The sequence below is a fragment of the Notothenia rossii genome, assembly GCF_949606895.1.
Source record: "Notothenia rossii genome assembly, chromosome: 9".
NCBI classification, from domain to species: domain Eukaryota; kingdom Metazoa; phylum Chordata; class Actinopteri; order Perciformes; family Nototheniidae; genus Notothenia; species Notothenia rossii.
The window spans coordinates 4,425,666-4,440,398 of record NC_136907.1 but is presented as its reverse complement, the minus strand read 5'-3'; the positions used below and the strand labels follow the sequence as shown (position 1 = coordinate 4,440,398).

Genomic DNA, 14,733 nt, shown 5'->3' with positions numbered 1-14,733 from the left:
CTTCCCTCATAAAACAGGATACACATAACAGTCATAAGCCTTGTCAGTACATCTAACAAATATATCCTGAGCTGCTAAGAGCCGTGTGTTTATCTGTGAAATCCATTTCAGGGTACATTTTTCCCTTGAAGTCCCTTCTGTGGCGTGTGTCATGCTTTCCACTTCCACCGTCTGTTTAACTGAATGGTCTTTCTGTGAGATTTGTGATGGAAACATTACAAAAAAACGATACGAAAAAGAGGCCCAGTCAGTCTGGTTAAAAAGCAGAGGAGCAGCTCAGTATCTCTTCAGGCTGAAGGTCAAGAAATCATCTGACTTTGTTTGACTTTCCGAGGCAGTCATGTGTGCCTTTGTTTTGGCATTTCCTCAGAGGAAACTCCTGATTACTCAGTGTAAAAATACGCAAGTGACTTATGGGGGGTGGAATCCGAATAGCTCAAAGTCAACCATCAACGTTAAGAAAACTATTCACCTCATATGATTCCTAAAAGGAGAGTTTCAACCAACTAAAGAGCTGCAGAACTTTATCAGTGACGTAATTCTCTGCCATCACACAGGCAAAAAATGCCCAAATTCTCTATAAAAAGCCTGTGGGTTTTTTCTGTGATCAATGAAAAGACAAGTAATTTCATCATATAATCAATCTATACTGACATGCACAGGTTAATGTGACATTTAATGTTGTCCGCAGTTCTGCATCCTGGTGCAAAAAACATGCTGTCAGTGTGCTGACCATCACATATAACAAAATGTGATTATATCTTATAATGGTCACCTGAACCCCCTCTGTGGGATTGTTTCACTGTACATAAATACTAAAGGAACACGTTTACACACAGATAATTCAATCAGTTCACCTTCAATCAAGCCACTGAGGAAGCTTTCTCAGACTCAGTTTGTGCACTTGTCATGCATGTAATATGTTATTTGAACAGAAACATGTGTAGACAACCTCTATCTTGTTAAGGGCCACAAATAAATATGTCCATCTATCTATCTATCTATCCATCCATCCATCCATCCATCTATCTAATCTTCTAGTAAGATGAACCATGATGGCTGGGAACAAGGTGCTTGTCAGCAACAGGAAAATGAGGCAACTCACTGAGTTTTGAATGGGAACCCAGTTACAAACTCCATTGGGAAATGTGCATATTTTAAATTGCTCCAGGTTTAACCCCTTATTAATGGAAGTTAGAAGATAAATGAAGAGTTCATCTGTAATATAAACCCCATATATTCAGTTCGGCGTGCTAACAGTCGATTACAAACAATTACATTAGGTCAAACTGAACGTTTTCATTATATTCCCTTATCCTTACGAATCCCAGAAGCTGCCCTCTAGCACTAAAATGTGACGATAAAAGAACAACTAATTTACACTTTGTAGAGGAATATAGCTTTTTTGATTGATCTTTTGAATGCCGAATTTACCAAAATAGACAACAACATGGTAAAATGCTGTTTATTCAATTCTGGCGGGATGCATTTTTCCACAAGGCAAAATAACATTACATTCTGAGTTTGTTTCAATGAGGTTTGGCGTGATGCAATTGGGTGTGTTCCCATGCGTAAACCGATTCAAAATTCAGAAATCGTGAGAAAGTATGATGTGTTCAAAATGCATCCTGGAAAATAATGAGTTCATGGTAGGAAAATAGCATTTAACCTACCTGTCAGTGAGTGTTGACTGTGTGCCACTCATTGGGGCTTCCCTTTCCGACGACTTCACCCAAATAGCATTTTCTGGCTGTTATTTATTAAAACATGTTTATTTTGTCTCCTCGGTGTCCGTCCATTTCCAGAAACTTCGACGAGGTGTAATTTCCAGCATATGGAGTGAAACAAAATCCCGTTATCCTGATTTCATTGAAGGAAAATCCCAATGCAAAGCGAAAGAGGTAATATATTATTCCCAGAAGTCCACAAAATTGCTAGAAATAAAGAAAGTAGCAACTTTTTCCTTAGGGGTGTGAATGGGTTTCATTAGACAGCTGCATCGATAGAGACATCTGGAAGAGACACTTTTTTTACAAGTTTCTTTCAAAGTTTTCCAAACTTTATCTCCAAGTTGTGCATATTTCTATTGCTCCTTGTGAAATACTTCCATGGTGATGACACTGCAGACTATTCCTGATTATTATCCCGGGAAAGATTGCGTCAAACTTTGGCTGCTAAATCCAAAATGAAGGTCCAGAGTCCACAGAGTTTTTGAAGCATCCTCCTCCTCCAGGTTTGTTAATCCTCACCTAATTCGTACGAGAGTCTGACTTTTTGTGTTGCTACAAAGTGTGATGCAAATGGAAAAAGGAAATGCTTTGTGCCCCCTCCCCAAAAAGAGAGTCAAAAAAGAGGAGAAAAACCCACCTTCCATCCCGATGCGTTCAGGAGCTCCTCGTACTTTGCGAAACTGTCAGATTTAAAAAGCGATTTTGTGGTTTTATTTTACTTTAAATCACAGATAAACATTGTACGCACATTTGTTAAGCACAGTTTGAAGGTGCTTGTACTTTGTTTGAGTATTTTATTGTTATGCTACTTGTCCTTCACGATATTAAAATGGCAGATATTGTACTTTTTAGTCCATTACATTTGTTATGACAGCTACTTTGCAGAGTCTATTTGACCTACTACTAAATCAGGATATTTTCAGATGTTAGACCTTCCAGCAGTATTGTTATTAACCCCACCATCTGAAGTGATTAATGTATGGACAATTATAATGCAAACATGTATTTTTAGCCTATATAAACCAGTGGGACATAATGCAAATTGAGTATATTACTCTTGGTATTTCATTATAACTTGGGATTGTCATGTTTTTACATATAAAGTACAACATATACTGACTAGTGACACCCTCACAGGTGTAAACAATGTGAAGCATGTGTGATTTATATCTGTGTATACAGTAGGCCTATGTAGTGTAAACAAATGTATCTGAATTATTTCGAAAAACACTTTAATACATTAATTGAGATACTTTCTCTGCATCTTAATGTTAATATTTAAACTAAACATGTTTCATATTCTTAAATTGAGTATTTATAAAGTCATTATGTTAAACACTCCGGTACAGTAGGTGGCGCTATACCCCCTTACCGTTGGTTTTTAGTCCGCCAGTAAAAACCATCGAAGAAGAAATTCATGGACCCACAGGCCAACGGCAGAAAACAACGTAAACAAAGCAACATATTTGGCTAAATCAGGACATTTAATCCGTTTAGCTCTTGTTTTATTGTCTCAATATATTGCAGAATAACTGCTCGATGTTGTAATTTAGCTAAAAGTCTCATTGTCAGTCATGTTTGTTTGGATTTCGGGATTATAAAGGCCTTGAAGTCGTTCTGCTAACGGAAGGTAAGCTAACATGCTGACATTCATTGCAATGGTTTTCAAAGCGCGTAAAAAACTCATATTAAATGCCAATATCTTCCACCGTTTTCTGTGAAAATTTGACAAATGTATTGGGCATCATTGTATATTTGTGCATGAGACAATTTGATGATAGTGTAGAGCCAGTATGTGTCCCGTTTTCTGTTGTGTTGACAGCATTTGACCCATAATATGAGCAGGTTACTGTTTCTTTGTCTGCTACATGGAGGAAACTGGTGAAAATAAAACAGGAGGTTTCTTAATTAGCAACCCCTCTCCATTTTGTTTATACATTCCTTTCTCAGCTGCATTTAACTTAAACATAACCTCAGTTTGTGTGTGTTTGGCCTGTATGGCTGGATGCCCTGAGGTGGGCGGTGCTGCTCAGTGTAAACAGTTAGACAGTTAAGACTTTAATGCAATACATGGAGACTGGCGAGTTATATTTTTTATGTGGCTATTCTTTATTTATAAGATACTTGAAGATATTTCACCACTTAAGAAATAGTCTTGTTGTTACACAGAACAATTTAATTCTGCAACGGATGAACTGAAACCGTATCTTTCAATACAATATAGCATTTGATAACATTTTTATTGACATTCTCAAAAGAGGTATTTGTAATAAAACACATATACATTTGCATATTGGGAGATAATACAGTACATTATTTAAGTTTTAAAACAAAACATTTTAACATTATTGTGGCCATGATTGTCAAACACATAAAAAACATTTTGACAATAATTTAGGCAATCAGTACATTTTTAGTAGTGGTTTTTTGTACTTTATCCACGTTTTGCACAAGTGCTGAGGGTTGCTGATTAGCAGAGTAATTACTCACAGCCCTTCCTCTGCGAGAAAAGCTTCTTTATTGGGAATATTTCATTCAATTAAACATTTAATTAAAATGCACAAAGGAACCGTCTCATGTTGCTCACACTGAACTAATTTCACACAAGATTTAGTAATTGGAAATGAAAGATAATTAACTTGATCAGTCAGACTTTTGTTTTAAAGTTAAACCCCCAAAAGTGATTATTAAGGTCATATTTCTTTAGCAACATCTGCACAGGAGCAGTGTTTTTCTTAACTAATTTCATAAATCTAAAATCTAAAATCCTACTTTACATAACCCTAAATAATGATGACTTTTTGCCATGTTCAATAGCTGTCTGCAGTGCTTCCGCCAGACCAGGGCTGAGAGCGCGTCCACCCCGAGAGGGGGGGTGGGGGCGGTGGGTGACGTTGAATTTTGAATTGAGCCGTCCCTCATAGATACTATCTCTTTATGTATGCACACACACACAATTTTGAATTGCGCCGTCCCTTATACTATCTCTTTACGTTTCCATGCCGACAGGGACACCCCTCCTGGCACGGTCCTTAGAAGATGCGGCGGTTTTTTGTTTCTTTCGGTCACAAGAACGCACTTTGCTGGTGGCGAAAATAATCCCACCAGACTCCTTTGCCCCTCCAACAGAGGGATGTCCTTGTCCTTTTTCCTTTTCGTAATTTCAAGCGATAAAAACTCTCGATCTTCTCTAAAATTATTTATTTTTTTGACGGCAAGACGCCCCCCTGGCGGAAACGCTGGCTGTCTGTCTCTTATCCTTGGTTATATGCTATGGTTATTATAAAGGTTATCTAATCACGTTTTATTTTGTATTGACTCTCCTCTTAGCCCATGATTCAGCTGGAGAAGCCGGTGCTGACTGGGACCATGCCGGTGGTGTGGCCCACCATCCTGGACCTGGGCAGGGACGAGTGCAAGAGAATTCTCCGTAAACTCGGTAAGGTCATGAACTACAGAAGAAAATCTAGAGGGCTCATACTGTGAAGAGGCAGTTTTTTACACTGAACACACACACACACACACACACACACACACACACACACACACACACACACACACACACACACACACACACACACACACACACACACACCCGCTCAAATATATCTATATATACACAAATCTTAACATATCTCGTGAAAAATCAAAACTTATAACATACTTTTTTTTTATTCCATTTATTCTGCTGTTTTTTGAGTTTGCTTTAGTATTTGTATTCTTTGTAAAGCTGTGTTTTATGTGTTTCTGTTTTAGGTTCTATATTCTTTGCTTTTTATGTGAATCCTTTTGAAGCTTTGTTTCAATACAAGCTAAAATATTATTGTTGTTTCGAAGATGCCTGAGAAAATGTTTATCAGGCCAAGAAATACATATTTGAGTTAATCTGATTGGACTCATATCCTTTATTAATTTGTTTATTTGTGTCCCCAGAGCTGGAGGCGTATGCCGGGGTGATCAGCGCCCTGCGAGCACAGGGAGACCTGACCAAGGACAAGAAGGATCTGCTGGGGGAACTCACTAAAATCCTCGGGTAATTGTTTCAAAAATATAATAAATCTTGATAAATGTGAGAAAAAACGTTGCTTTATTTAAAATGTGCTGCACCGCTTGCCCAGTATCTCCACAGAGCGCCATCGTGCAGAAGTCCGCAGAGCTGTCAACGATGAACGCCTCACCACCATCGCATATCAGTAAGTGTATAACTTTAAATGAATTCTAAACATACACAGTGCTTTAAAAATATTTACCTGTTTGTCACATTTTTGTAAATTTGTATTTCTAAAAAGCCAATATCTACTTTATTAATGTTGCACGATCTCTTTGCAGCATGTCGGGTCCTAACAGCTCGTCTGAGTGGTCGATCGAAGGACGTCGCCTCGTTCCCCTGATGCCGCGGCTCGTCCCACAGACAGCCTTTACCGTGACCGCTAACGCAGTAGCCAGCGCCTCAGCCAATCAGAACGCCTCCTTTCTGATGCCAGCGGAAACCGGAAACAAAGAAGGTGGGCCAGCATCACTTTTGTAATCAAAGAAACATGTTTTAAATCAGATTGATGCAAAGTTGACCAATCGTTGTATTTCCTCCCTGCAGTGGTCGTATGTTACTCCTACACGAGCACCACGGGCACCTCCACCAGCGCCACAGCGAGCAGCGGAGCCATCGGAGCGGCGGTGAAATCTCCCAGACCCCCGAGCCCCTCCTCCAACGTGGTGGTGCTGCCCAGCGGGAGCACGGTCTACGTCAAGAGTGAGATTTGTCTGCTATTTGGTTATTTATCTAGCTTAAGTCTTATGACAACATTTTTATTTATTCGACCTCATCCTGTTTTTTCTTTCTACATTTTTACTTTTTAATTGAAAACTGACATTTGAGTATTTTTCAGTCATCAATTCATATTGAATCTGTCAGAAAATCCCATAATATCACCAGGTTTCTTTAAAAAAAAAGCCCAGTCTGAAATGTTTTGTCTCCTTTTCCCCCCCAAAAATGTTTTGCATTTAATTTTGTATTGTTTTCCATTCAGCCTAAAGGGGGCGCTACAAGCTTATTTACAGTTGGTCATGTTATTGTGGTGTCAGGAACAAACACAACAGACCTAATTCCTCATGTGGAAACACATCTTTATTTGAGTGTTTGCCGAAGAACAATTGATAAAGAAATTCCTTCACGATGTAGACTTTATACTGGCTGAGATTTAATCTTCAAAATAAAATATATAATACAATTTGACAATGTTTCAATCTGTGCCAATGTAGGAATGCATGTTAACCCTTATGTTGTGTTCGAGTCTCACGTGACCCGTTCCAAGTTAAAATGATATAATAACTACGCTCTAGTGTTTTGTATAGGAACAAGGCTTCATGATATCCTCCTCAACAGCTATATCAACTCTACGAAACAGATTTTGACCATTTTAGCCAAGTCTGAAAGTCTCTGTTTTGGGTGACTCGAGGTCAAATTTGGCCAAATCAAGATTCATCTTTGACTTTAGACACCCCAGCCCCGCCCCCTTCAGCCATTGTAACAATGCACCTGGTCTCCCCTCCCTCTGCCCCCCATCCCCCACGGGAACTCGGCCTTTCTCAAAGAATATGTACTCTTACACTTGAACCTGAGCAAACACACATGCACGTGTGCAATATGTGGTGTGATGTGTTTTGGGCCATAACATTAAATTACAACAGGATTGTACGGTTATGAATACATAATAAGTTAGTTATGATGTAGTTAAAACAACATTGGATGATAGTCATGTTGTGTGTGTGTTTTGGACTGAGATACACCATGAACGGTAAGAGCTTTCGAACACAACACAAGGGTTAAACAGCAGTGTATTCAAATTCAAAACAAGGCTTTGACATGATTTCCCCCATTTCTTCTGATATTTTAATGACAAGACAATTAATTAATAAAATAATCTGCAGAGGAATCTGTAATCCCACTAAATAAATATGTACTTCCTAGATTATACCTCCTCCTGTTTCCCTCCCAGGTGTGAGTTGTTCGGACGAAGAAGAGAAGCCTCGAAAGCGCCGGCGGACCAACTCGTCCAGCTCGTCTCCGGTGATGCTGAAGGAAGTGTCCAAAATGTCCCCCCCGGTGTCCAAGAGCATCACGGTGCCGGTGAGCGGCAGCCCCAAGATGAGCAACATCATGCAGAGCATCGCCAACTCGCTGCCCCCCCACCTGTCCCCCGTCAAGATCACCTTCACCAAGCCCACCATCCAGACCACCAACACCACCACGCAGAAGGTGAGGGAGCCTTTGTGTTTACTTCTGTTTCAAAAAAGGCTGCTCTGATGTCATTAGAGGATACAAACTGATGTCTTTTCTTTGGCTTCACGCACGTATTTTAGGAGCTAAGGTGTAACTGAGCTAAGATAAGATGGAACTTTATTTTTGCTAGGGATGCTCCGATCGATCGGCCGATACTCACTCTCTGCCGATCGATCGGTGCTCTCTAAAAATGCACATCGCGAGAGCCGATCGCATGACGTAAAATTATGACGTAAAATACATGACACTTTTCTCTGTGCAAAAGCAAGCTCGCCAAAATGGCTTCACCGGTCTGGCAGTATTTTAAGGTTTCTGAAAAAGACAGTTAAATAGCGGCATGCAACGTGTGTGAAGCAGAAATCCTGCAGCTCCACCAGCTGTGACGGACCGGTGAGCGGAGCGACACACACACTAATGGTGCATTCACACTACAGCGCGGAGCTCGCTTTAAGCGTGCCGAGCCGTGCGGGGCCTGTTTTTGGTTGTGCTTACACTTGGCCTAGTTCCGGCCCGGGGCTACTTTTTCACCTTTTTTCTGGCCCGACTAAATCGTGGTTCTATACACAAGTTATTGAGCCGTTTCCGCTCTACATCCTGAACTCCTCCCTTCGATGCAATGCACTTCCGTTTTGGCGGACTGGGTTTGTTTTGCTAGCTAGCTCCGTTGTGCCGACAAAGCACTGATATCGCAGAGACAAAGAGGATATAACAATTACAACATGAAGAAAAGTGGTTCGGGAACTACGTGTGCGGTAGTTGGTTGCAATCACTCGAGAAAGCACCTGAACGAGTGGTTAGATAGAGAGTGCTACGACCACAAACCAGCACCCAGCCATGTTGTTCATTAAATACAGATAAACACAACAAATACTGCATGCATTGTATTTTTTAATATTATATATGAATATTTTCATAGTGATGTAATTGTGTGGGCTGCTTTTATATTTTAATTTGTAATACCTGTTAGGATTAAACATGTGATCTTTCTTGTTGAAGCCATTTCTTTAGTTTCCTCTCAACAATTAATTAATTCAGTGTTATTTATGTACAGTATGAGCTTAATATGAATGATGAACTGTGTTAAAAGAAATTGTAGCACTCTAAGGAACATATGAAATGCAATAATGCAATAACAGTGCAATAATGAAATTAAATTACATCAAACTTTATTTTCACTCAAACAGTACAGGCACATATGATATATTGCACAGCATAAAGAGATCATGTAAATTGTGCATTATGTAAACAACAGACAACTGTTGGCTCCTGTGGGCATGACCTAAATAAGGCAGTTTATTTTGGTTTTATGCTGGGCCACGTCGTCATGTTATCCTCCCAGTTTTGCACTGAATTCGGGTGGGGGAGAGTAACGCCATCTCCAGTCAAAGAAGTAGAATCGTGTTCCCAAGCTAGCATCACTGTTAGCATCGAAATCGCTGTGTTTACACCAGTGCCCGTCTGACTATTTACATCGGTTTACACCGACAGACGCTGTGCAAAAGACTTCCGGCGGAAATGAAGTGCATTTGTGTAGTGTCATGGCGCTACCCGTGTTTTGGCGCGTAAACTTGTCTTCTATTGAGGCCAACAACCGGGGCTGAGTCAGGCTGAGTATTCTAAACTAGAGAGAGAATCGCTGTCAAGGGGGCTACAACTACAACAAGATGAACATATTTGACCGTGATTAAATTGTAATACACGTTTCAAAATGATGCCGAAGTAACAACATACTGATACCGGTTAGTAAAAACCATCAATTAATGCTTTGACAAGTCTGCAGACAGACGGCGGGCGAAAAACCTTTTAAACTGCGTGTTGTCTAAAGAGATCGGCTAAGCTAACGCAGTATATGCTCCGACCGTCCACACTCACAACAACGACCTACAGACATAAATAAACCAGCGACTGTATTCTCCATGACACAGACAGTCTGTGGTTTGGACTTGTTTCACTTTTGTCTAGTTTCTGAACAGATATGAGGAGCTGTGAGCTCTGAGGGCTAACAGCTAACGGCTGTGTTGTTTTTCTGGGGCTCTCATTGAAGATGACGTCAGGGCTCCGCCTACACTGCGTTACTATAGATACTGCCCCAGTTCCTAAACTGTAATGTGAGCGCAGCATTAAAGTGAGCCTGGCCTAATAAGGCCTAACCAAACCGAGCGAAGCCGAGCGAGGCCTGCAGTGTAAATGCGCCATAAGAGTTAGACCTAACACACTTAGCTAGTTGATCTACCTCTGGAACAAGCTAAACTACACGCGGTTTGATTGGCTAGCGCTTGTACTGGCAGATTTGCATACGCGGGATTTGATTGGCTGACGCTTTGCTCCCACAATGCAGTTCGGCAAAGCATGACATCCCCCCATTCAAAGTGAATGGGCAGAAGCGTTGAAGCTTCAACGTACACCGCCGTATGTAAGCTCCGTTATATTGGCTACCCAGCTTACTTCGTCTTCTTCATTAACCAGCATCCTTGGTGTCTGTTGTTCACTGAGTTGATTCTCGCTAAGTAGCCAACATAATGCTTAGTCATCTTGCCAAATAGTGAGCCCACATTTATCTGTGCTGCTAAGCCTTATTAGAAATGGTAGTAACTCAATAATAAATGGTGTTTTGTTTCCACAATAAGGCTCCCTTTTGGCAGCTATACATGTTATCAACTCGTAAATAAATGGTCATAAGAGATGCCAAGATGGATGGGGGGGGGGGGGGATCAAGTCAGTGAGCAACAGATACCAAGGATGCTGGCTGATGAAGAAGACGAAGTAAGCTAGGTAGCCAATATAAGGCTTAGCAGTTCAGATAAATGTGGGCTCACTATTTGGCAAGATGACTAAGCCTTATATTGGCTACCTAGCTTACTTCGTCTCAGAAAGTTTAACCACACCTCGGAGCACTCTCTCCGCTGTGTGTGTGTGTGTGTGTGTGTGTGTGTGTGTGTGTGTGTGTGTGTGTGTGTGTGTGTGTGTGTGTGTGTGTGTGTGTGTGTGTGTGTGTGTGTGTGTGTGTGTGTGTGTGTGTGTGTGTGTGTGTGTGTGTGTGTGTGTGTGTGTGTGTGTGTGTGTGTGTGTGTGTGTGTGTGTGTGTGTGTGTGTGTGTGTGTGTGTGTGTGTGTGTGTGTGTGTGTGTGTGTGTGTGTGTGTGTGTGTGTGTGTGTCATATATTTTTTAAATGTCTCCAGTACCGATACAAAGACCGATAACGTCGGAGCTTAACGGTACCACGGTCTTTAATAATTCAGCCCTGGGGCCCGTTTAATACCGGGGCTCGGTACCCATCCCTATGTCCTACAAATATATATATTCATGTTGCTCTGTTGGAGGAGCCTATCTACACTGTAGCTAATGTGCACATAACAATAAAGCCTTGAATCTTGAATTTGGGAAAAAGGACTAATGATCAAGACATTAAGATTTGAGGTATACATAGTTCCCTCATCTCTCTACAGAATACCTGAGTATAAAATGTCTCTTCTTCTTCCCTCAGGTGATCATCGTGACGACTTCTCCCAGCTCCAACTTCGTGCCCAACATCCTGTCCAAGTCTCACGCTCACAACGCCGCTCTCTCCAAGCTGGTGTCCACCACCATGCTGACGGCGCCCTCGCAGAAACAGACGGTGGTGTTTCCAGCCAGCGCACACGCCTCCGCCAGCAACGTGGCCGTGACCACCGTGAGCACCTGCACGCCCTCCGTGGTGATGTCAACAACATGTAGGTCCTTCATCTGCAACTACACAACAACAAGATATGCTTTCCTGTTAACCTTTAAATACTTTCTTATCTCTTTTTGTGTGACGCTCGCCCCTGTTTCCTCACAGCATGCGGTATTAGACTAATAGTTCTGTGTTTTCTGCTGCAGGTGCCTCTTCAGGCGGGGTGAAGGTGACCTCCACTCGACTCCCCTCCCCCAAGACGATGGTGGGCTCCCCGGCTCAGATCCTGGCTCAGTTCCCCAAACAGCATTCCCCCAAACCGCTGCAGCAGGGCTCCTCTCTGGGGGTCTGCAGCGTCACGCAGACCTCCAGCTCCTCGCCGGGCTGCAAGCCCACCATCCAGATCAAACAGGAGTCCGGTCAGTCTGCACACCACCCTCTCAATTCAATAGCTTTATTAGCTTGACCATAGTTACATATAGTATTGCTAAATCTCTGTATAATTGCAACATCTATACAAAATACATACATATAAACAAACTGCTAAGATTGTTTTCTTTACAAGAAACACGGATCCATTTAATTCATTCAAAATAAAATATGATATATATATATAAGATGTGAGACCTGGTGTAGCAGGTCAGTCTGATGTAGTGATGGGAATTGTGGCTCTTTGAAGGGAGCCGGATCTTATGGCTCCGTTCCTTTTAAAGGGGGCGTGGTTACAGGTTTATCTGAGAAATAATCCCCAGGATAATGATTGGCTGTATTGCCAGACCTAATGTCAATAATCTGCTTTGTAAACGTGACACAAGGTGGCGCCATATCCATGTCATCATGTCAGTGAATGCACTTTGAATTTACCCTCTGTTTGTGTTCAGGAAATAAAGTTGTCTTGAATGAAATTCACGCAACTCTTAATATTAGATACTGTGTTTTTAAGTGGCGATGGAGATTATTTGCTTTTCAAAAGGCGAGTGTATTTTGGCAGGCAGTGAGTGCGGACCAACGATTGAACGATAACAAGAACGGCTCTCAGCAAGTACGACTCGGTTCCCCTCGCTCAAACCAAAGACCCGTTCAAAAGAATCGGCTCGTCCGCGACCAACACATCACTAGTCCGATGCCTTCATCCTGCAAGAATGCAACTCTTTAACATTTTTAGTTTTTTAAATATTTGAGGATGCTTATGATTGAGTTTTGGGAGGAATTGTTTCCGTACAGGTTCAAATGTTGGGCATTGTGTGAGGAAGTGCTGCTCTCACTGACTGTGGATATTATTTATTGTGTGATTTTGTTGCAGCATATAAGTGTGTTATATTTGTGTTATAAGATAAGAAGTACTTTATGCGTTTCAGCAGCATAAAAAGACAAGGCATTGTACATAAGAACAAATTAAAAGACTAGAAATAAACAATCCAAGATGGAAACATCTCAAATAGAAATAAAATAGCATTAAAAAAAAAGTAAAATATCAGTAACAAAATATAAAGCCGGATATTATATACATTAATTGTTCAAGGAATGGATTATTACATATTAGATTGAGTATACAGTGGACGAAATAAGTATTTGATACCCAGCAGATTTGATAAGTGTACCCACTTACACAGAAATTAACAGTCTATAATTGTAATGTTAGGTTTATTTTAACCGTTAAAATGACAGACTGTTAATGTCTTTGTCAGCTGTCTGTCCAGCTGCAGGTGGAGATGATGGAAGTGTCCTTTGTGTGTGATTTTGTTGCAGTTTATACGTGTTGTGTTTTTCTATTTACTAAATCACTGTGTCAATCATTTACAGGTGTGAAGATCATCACCCAGCAGGTGCAGCCCAGTAAGATCCTCCCCAAGCCGTCCTCCGTGGCTCTGTCCAGCAGCACCTCCTCCCCCATCATGGTCGTCAGTAGCAACGGCGCCATCATGACCACCAAACTGGTCACTCAGTCCACAGGTGAGAGAAGCCCACCTGTAGATTCAAGATTCAAGGCTTTATTCGTGTCGTGTGCACATTAGCTACAGTGTACAGAGATGGTAAAACTACACACATCCTTTACTCAAGTAGAAGTACAGATACTCGTGTTTAAAAATACTCTGGTGAAAGTAGAAGTACTGACTAAACTTCTTTACTCAAGTCAAAGTAAAGAGGCTTTGAAATGTACTTCAGTAAAAAGTACCCATAACTAGCAGCTGTTTTAAAGAGTACCTGACCTCCCTTTATATTAATAGAACAATAATGTCATTGTTAGCTAATGAATGTTTCCATGCTGAACAACGGCAACATGTCAGCGTTTTCATTGGTCCCTCTTCTTTAGAGAAGACCAGGAAATGATGGATACACGGATCGTGTTCAAATCAATAGGCACGCAATGACTCTAAATAATAATGATCACGCCACCAAACACACATTCAGACTAAAGGAACCAGCCTGTTTGGAAAATGAGAGAAGTAGAAAGTACAGGTATTTGAGTTCAACATGTGAGAAGTAGAAAGTACAGGTATTTGTGTTCAACATGTAAGAAGTAGAAAGTACAGGTATTTGAGTTCAACATGTAAGAAGTAGAAAGTACAGGTATTTGAGTTCAACATGTAAGAAGTAGAAAGTACAGGTATTTGTGTTCAAAGTGTAAGAAGTAGAAAGTACAGGTATTTGTGTTCAACATGTAAGAAGTAGAAAGTACAGGTATTTGAGTTCAACATGTAAGAAGTAGAAAGTACAGGTATTTGAGTTCAACATGTAAGAAGTAGAAAGTACAGGTATTTGAGTTCAACATGTAAGAAGTAGAAAGTACAGGTATTTGTGTTCAACATGTAAGAAGTAGAAAGTACAGGTATCTGTGTTCAACATGTAAGAAGTAGAAAGTACAGGTATCTGTGTTCAACATGTAAGAAGTAGGAAGTACAGGTATTTGAGTTCAACATGTAAGAAGTAGGAAGTACAGGTATTTGTGTTCAACATGTAAGAAGTAGAAAGTACAGGTATTTGAGTTCAACATGTAAGAAGTAGAAAGTACAGGTATTTGAGTTCAACATGTAAGAAGTAGAAAGTACAGGTATTTGTGTTCAACATGT

General features: G+C 40.8%; 1 protein-coding gene across 2 annotated transcripts in view; it reads left to right on the top strand.

Annotated features, from left to right (window-relative positions):
* The first annotated feature begins 3,128 nt into the window (after window positions 1-3,128).
* The window catches only part of emsy (EMSY transcriptional repressor, BRCA2 interacting), a 23,969-nt gene continuing 12,364 nt past the window's right edge, over window positions 3,129-14,733 (top strand). For both annotated transcript variants that reach the window (XM_079651154.1, XM_079651155.1), the window contains exons 1-10: window positions 3,129-3,360; window positions 5,061-5,169; window positions 5,664-5,763; window positions 5,849-5,923; window positions 6,060-6,235; window positions 6,325-6,480; window positions 7,727-7,986; window positions 11,495-11,720; window positions 11,869-12,081; window positions 13,466-13,615. In XM_079651154.1, the coding sequence (XP_079507280.1) occupies window positions 5,064-5,169; window positions 5,664-5,763; window positions 5,849-5,923; window positions 6,060-6,235; window positions 6,325-6,480; window positions 7,727-7,986; window positions 11,495-11,720; window positions 11,869-12,081; window positions 13,466-13,615 (1,462 nt within the window). In that variant the 5' untranslated portion in view covers window positions 3,129-3,360; window positions 5,061-5,063. The remainder of the gene's footprint in view (window positions 3,361-5,060; window positions 5,170-5,663; window positions 5,764-5,848; window positions 5,924-6,059; window positions 6,236-6,324; window positions 6,481-7,726; window positions 7,987-11,494; window positions 11,721-11,868; window positions 12,082-13,465; window positions 13,616-14,733) is intronic.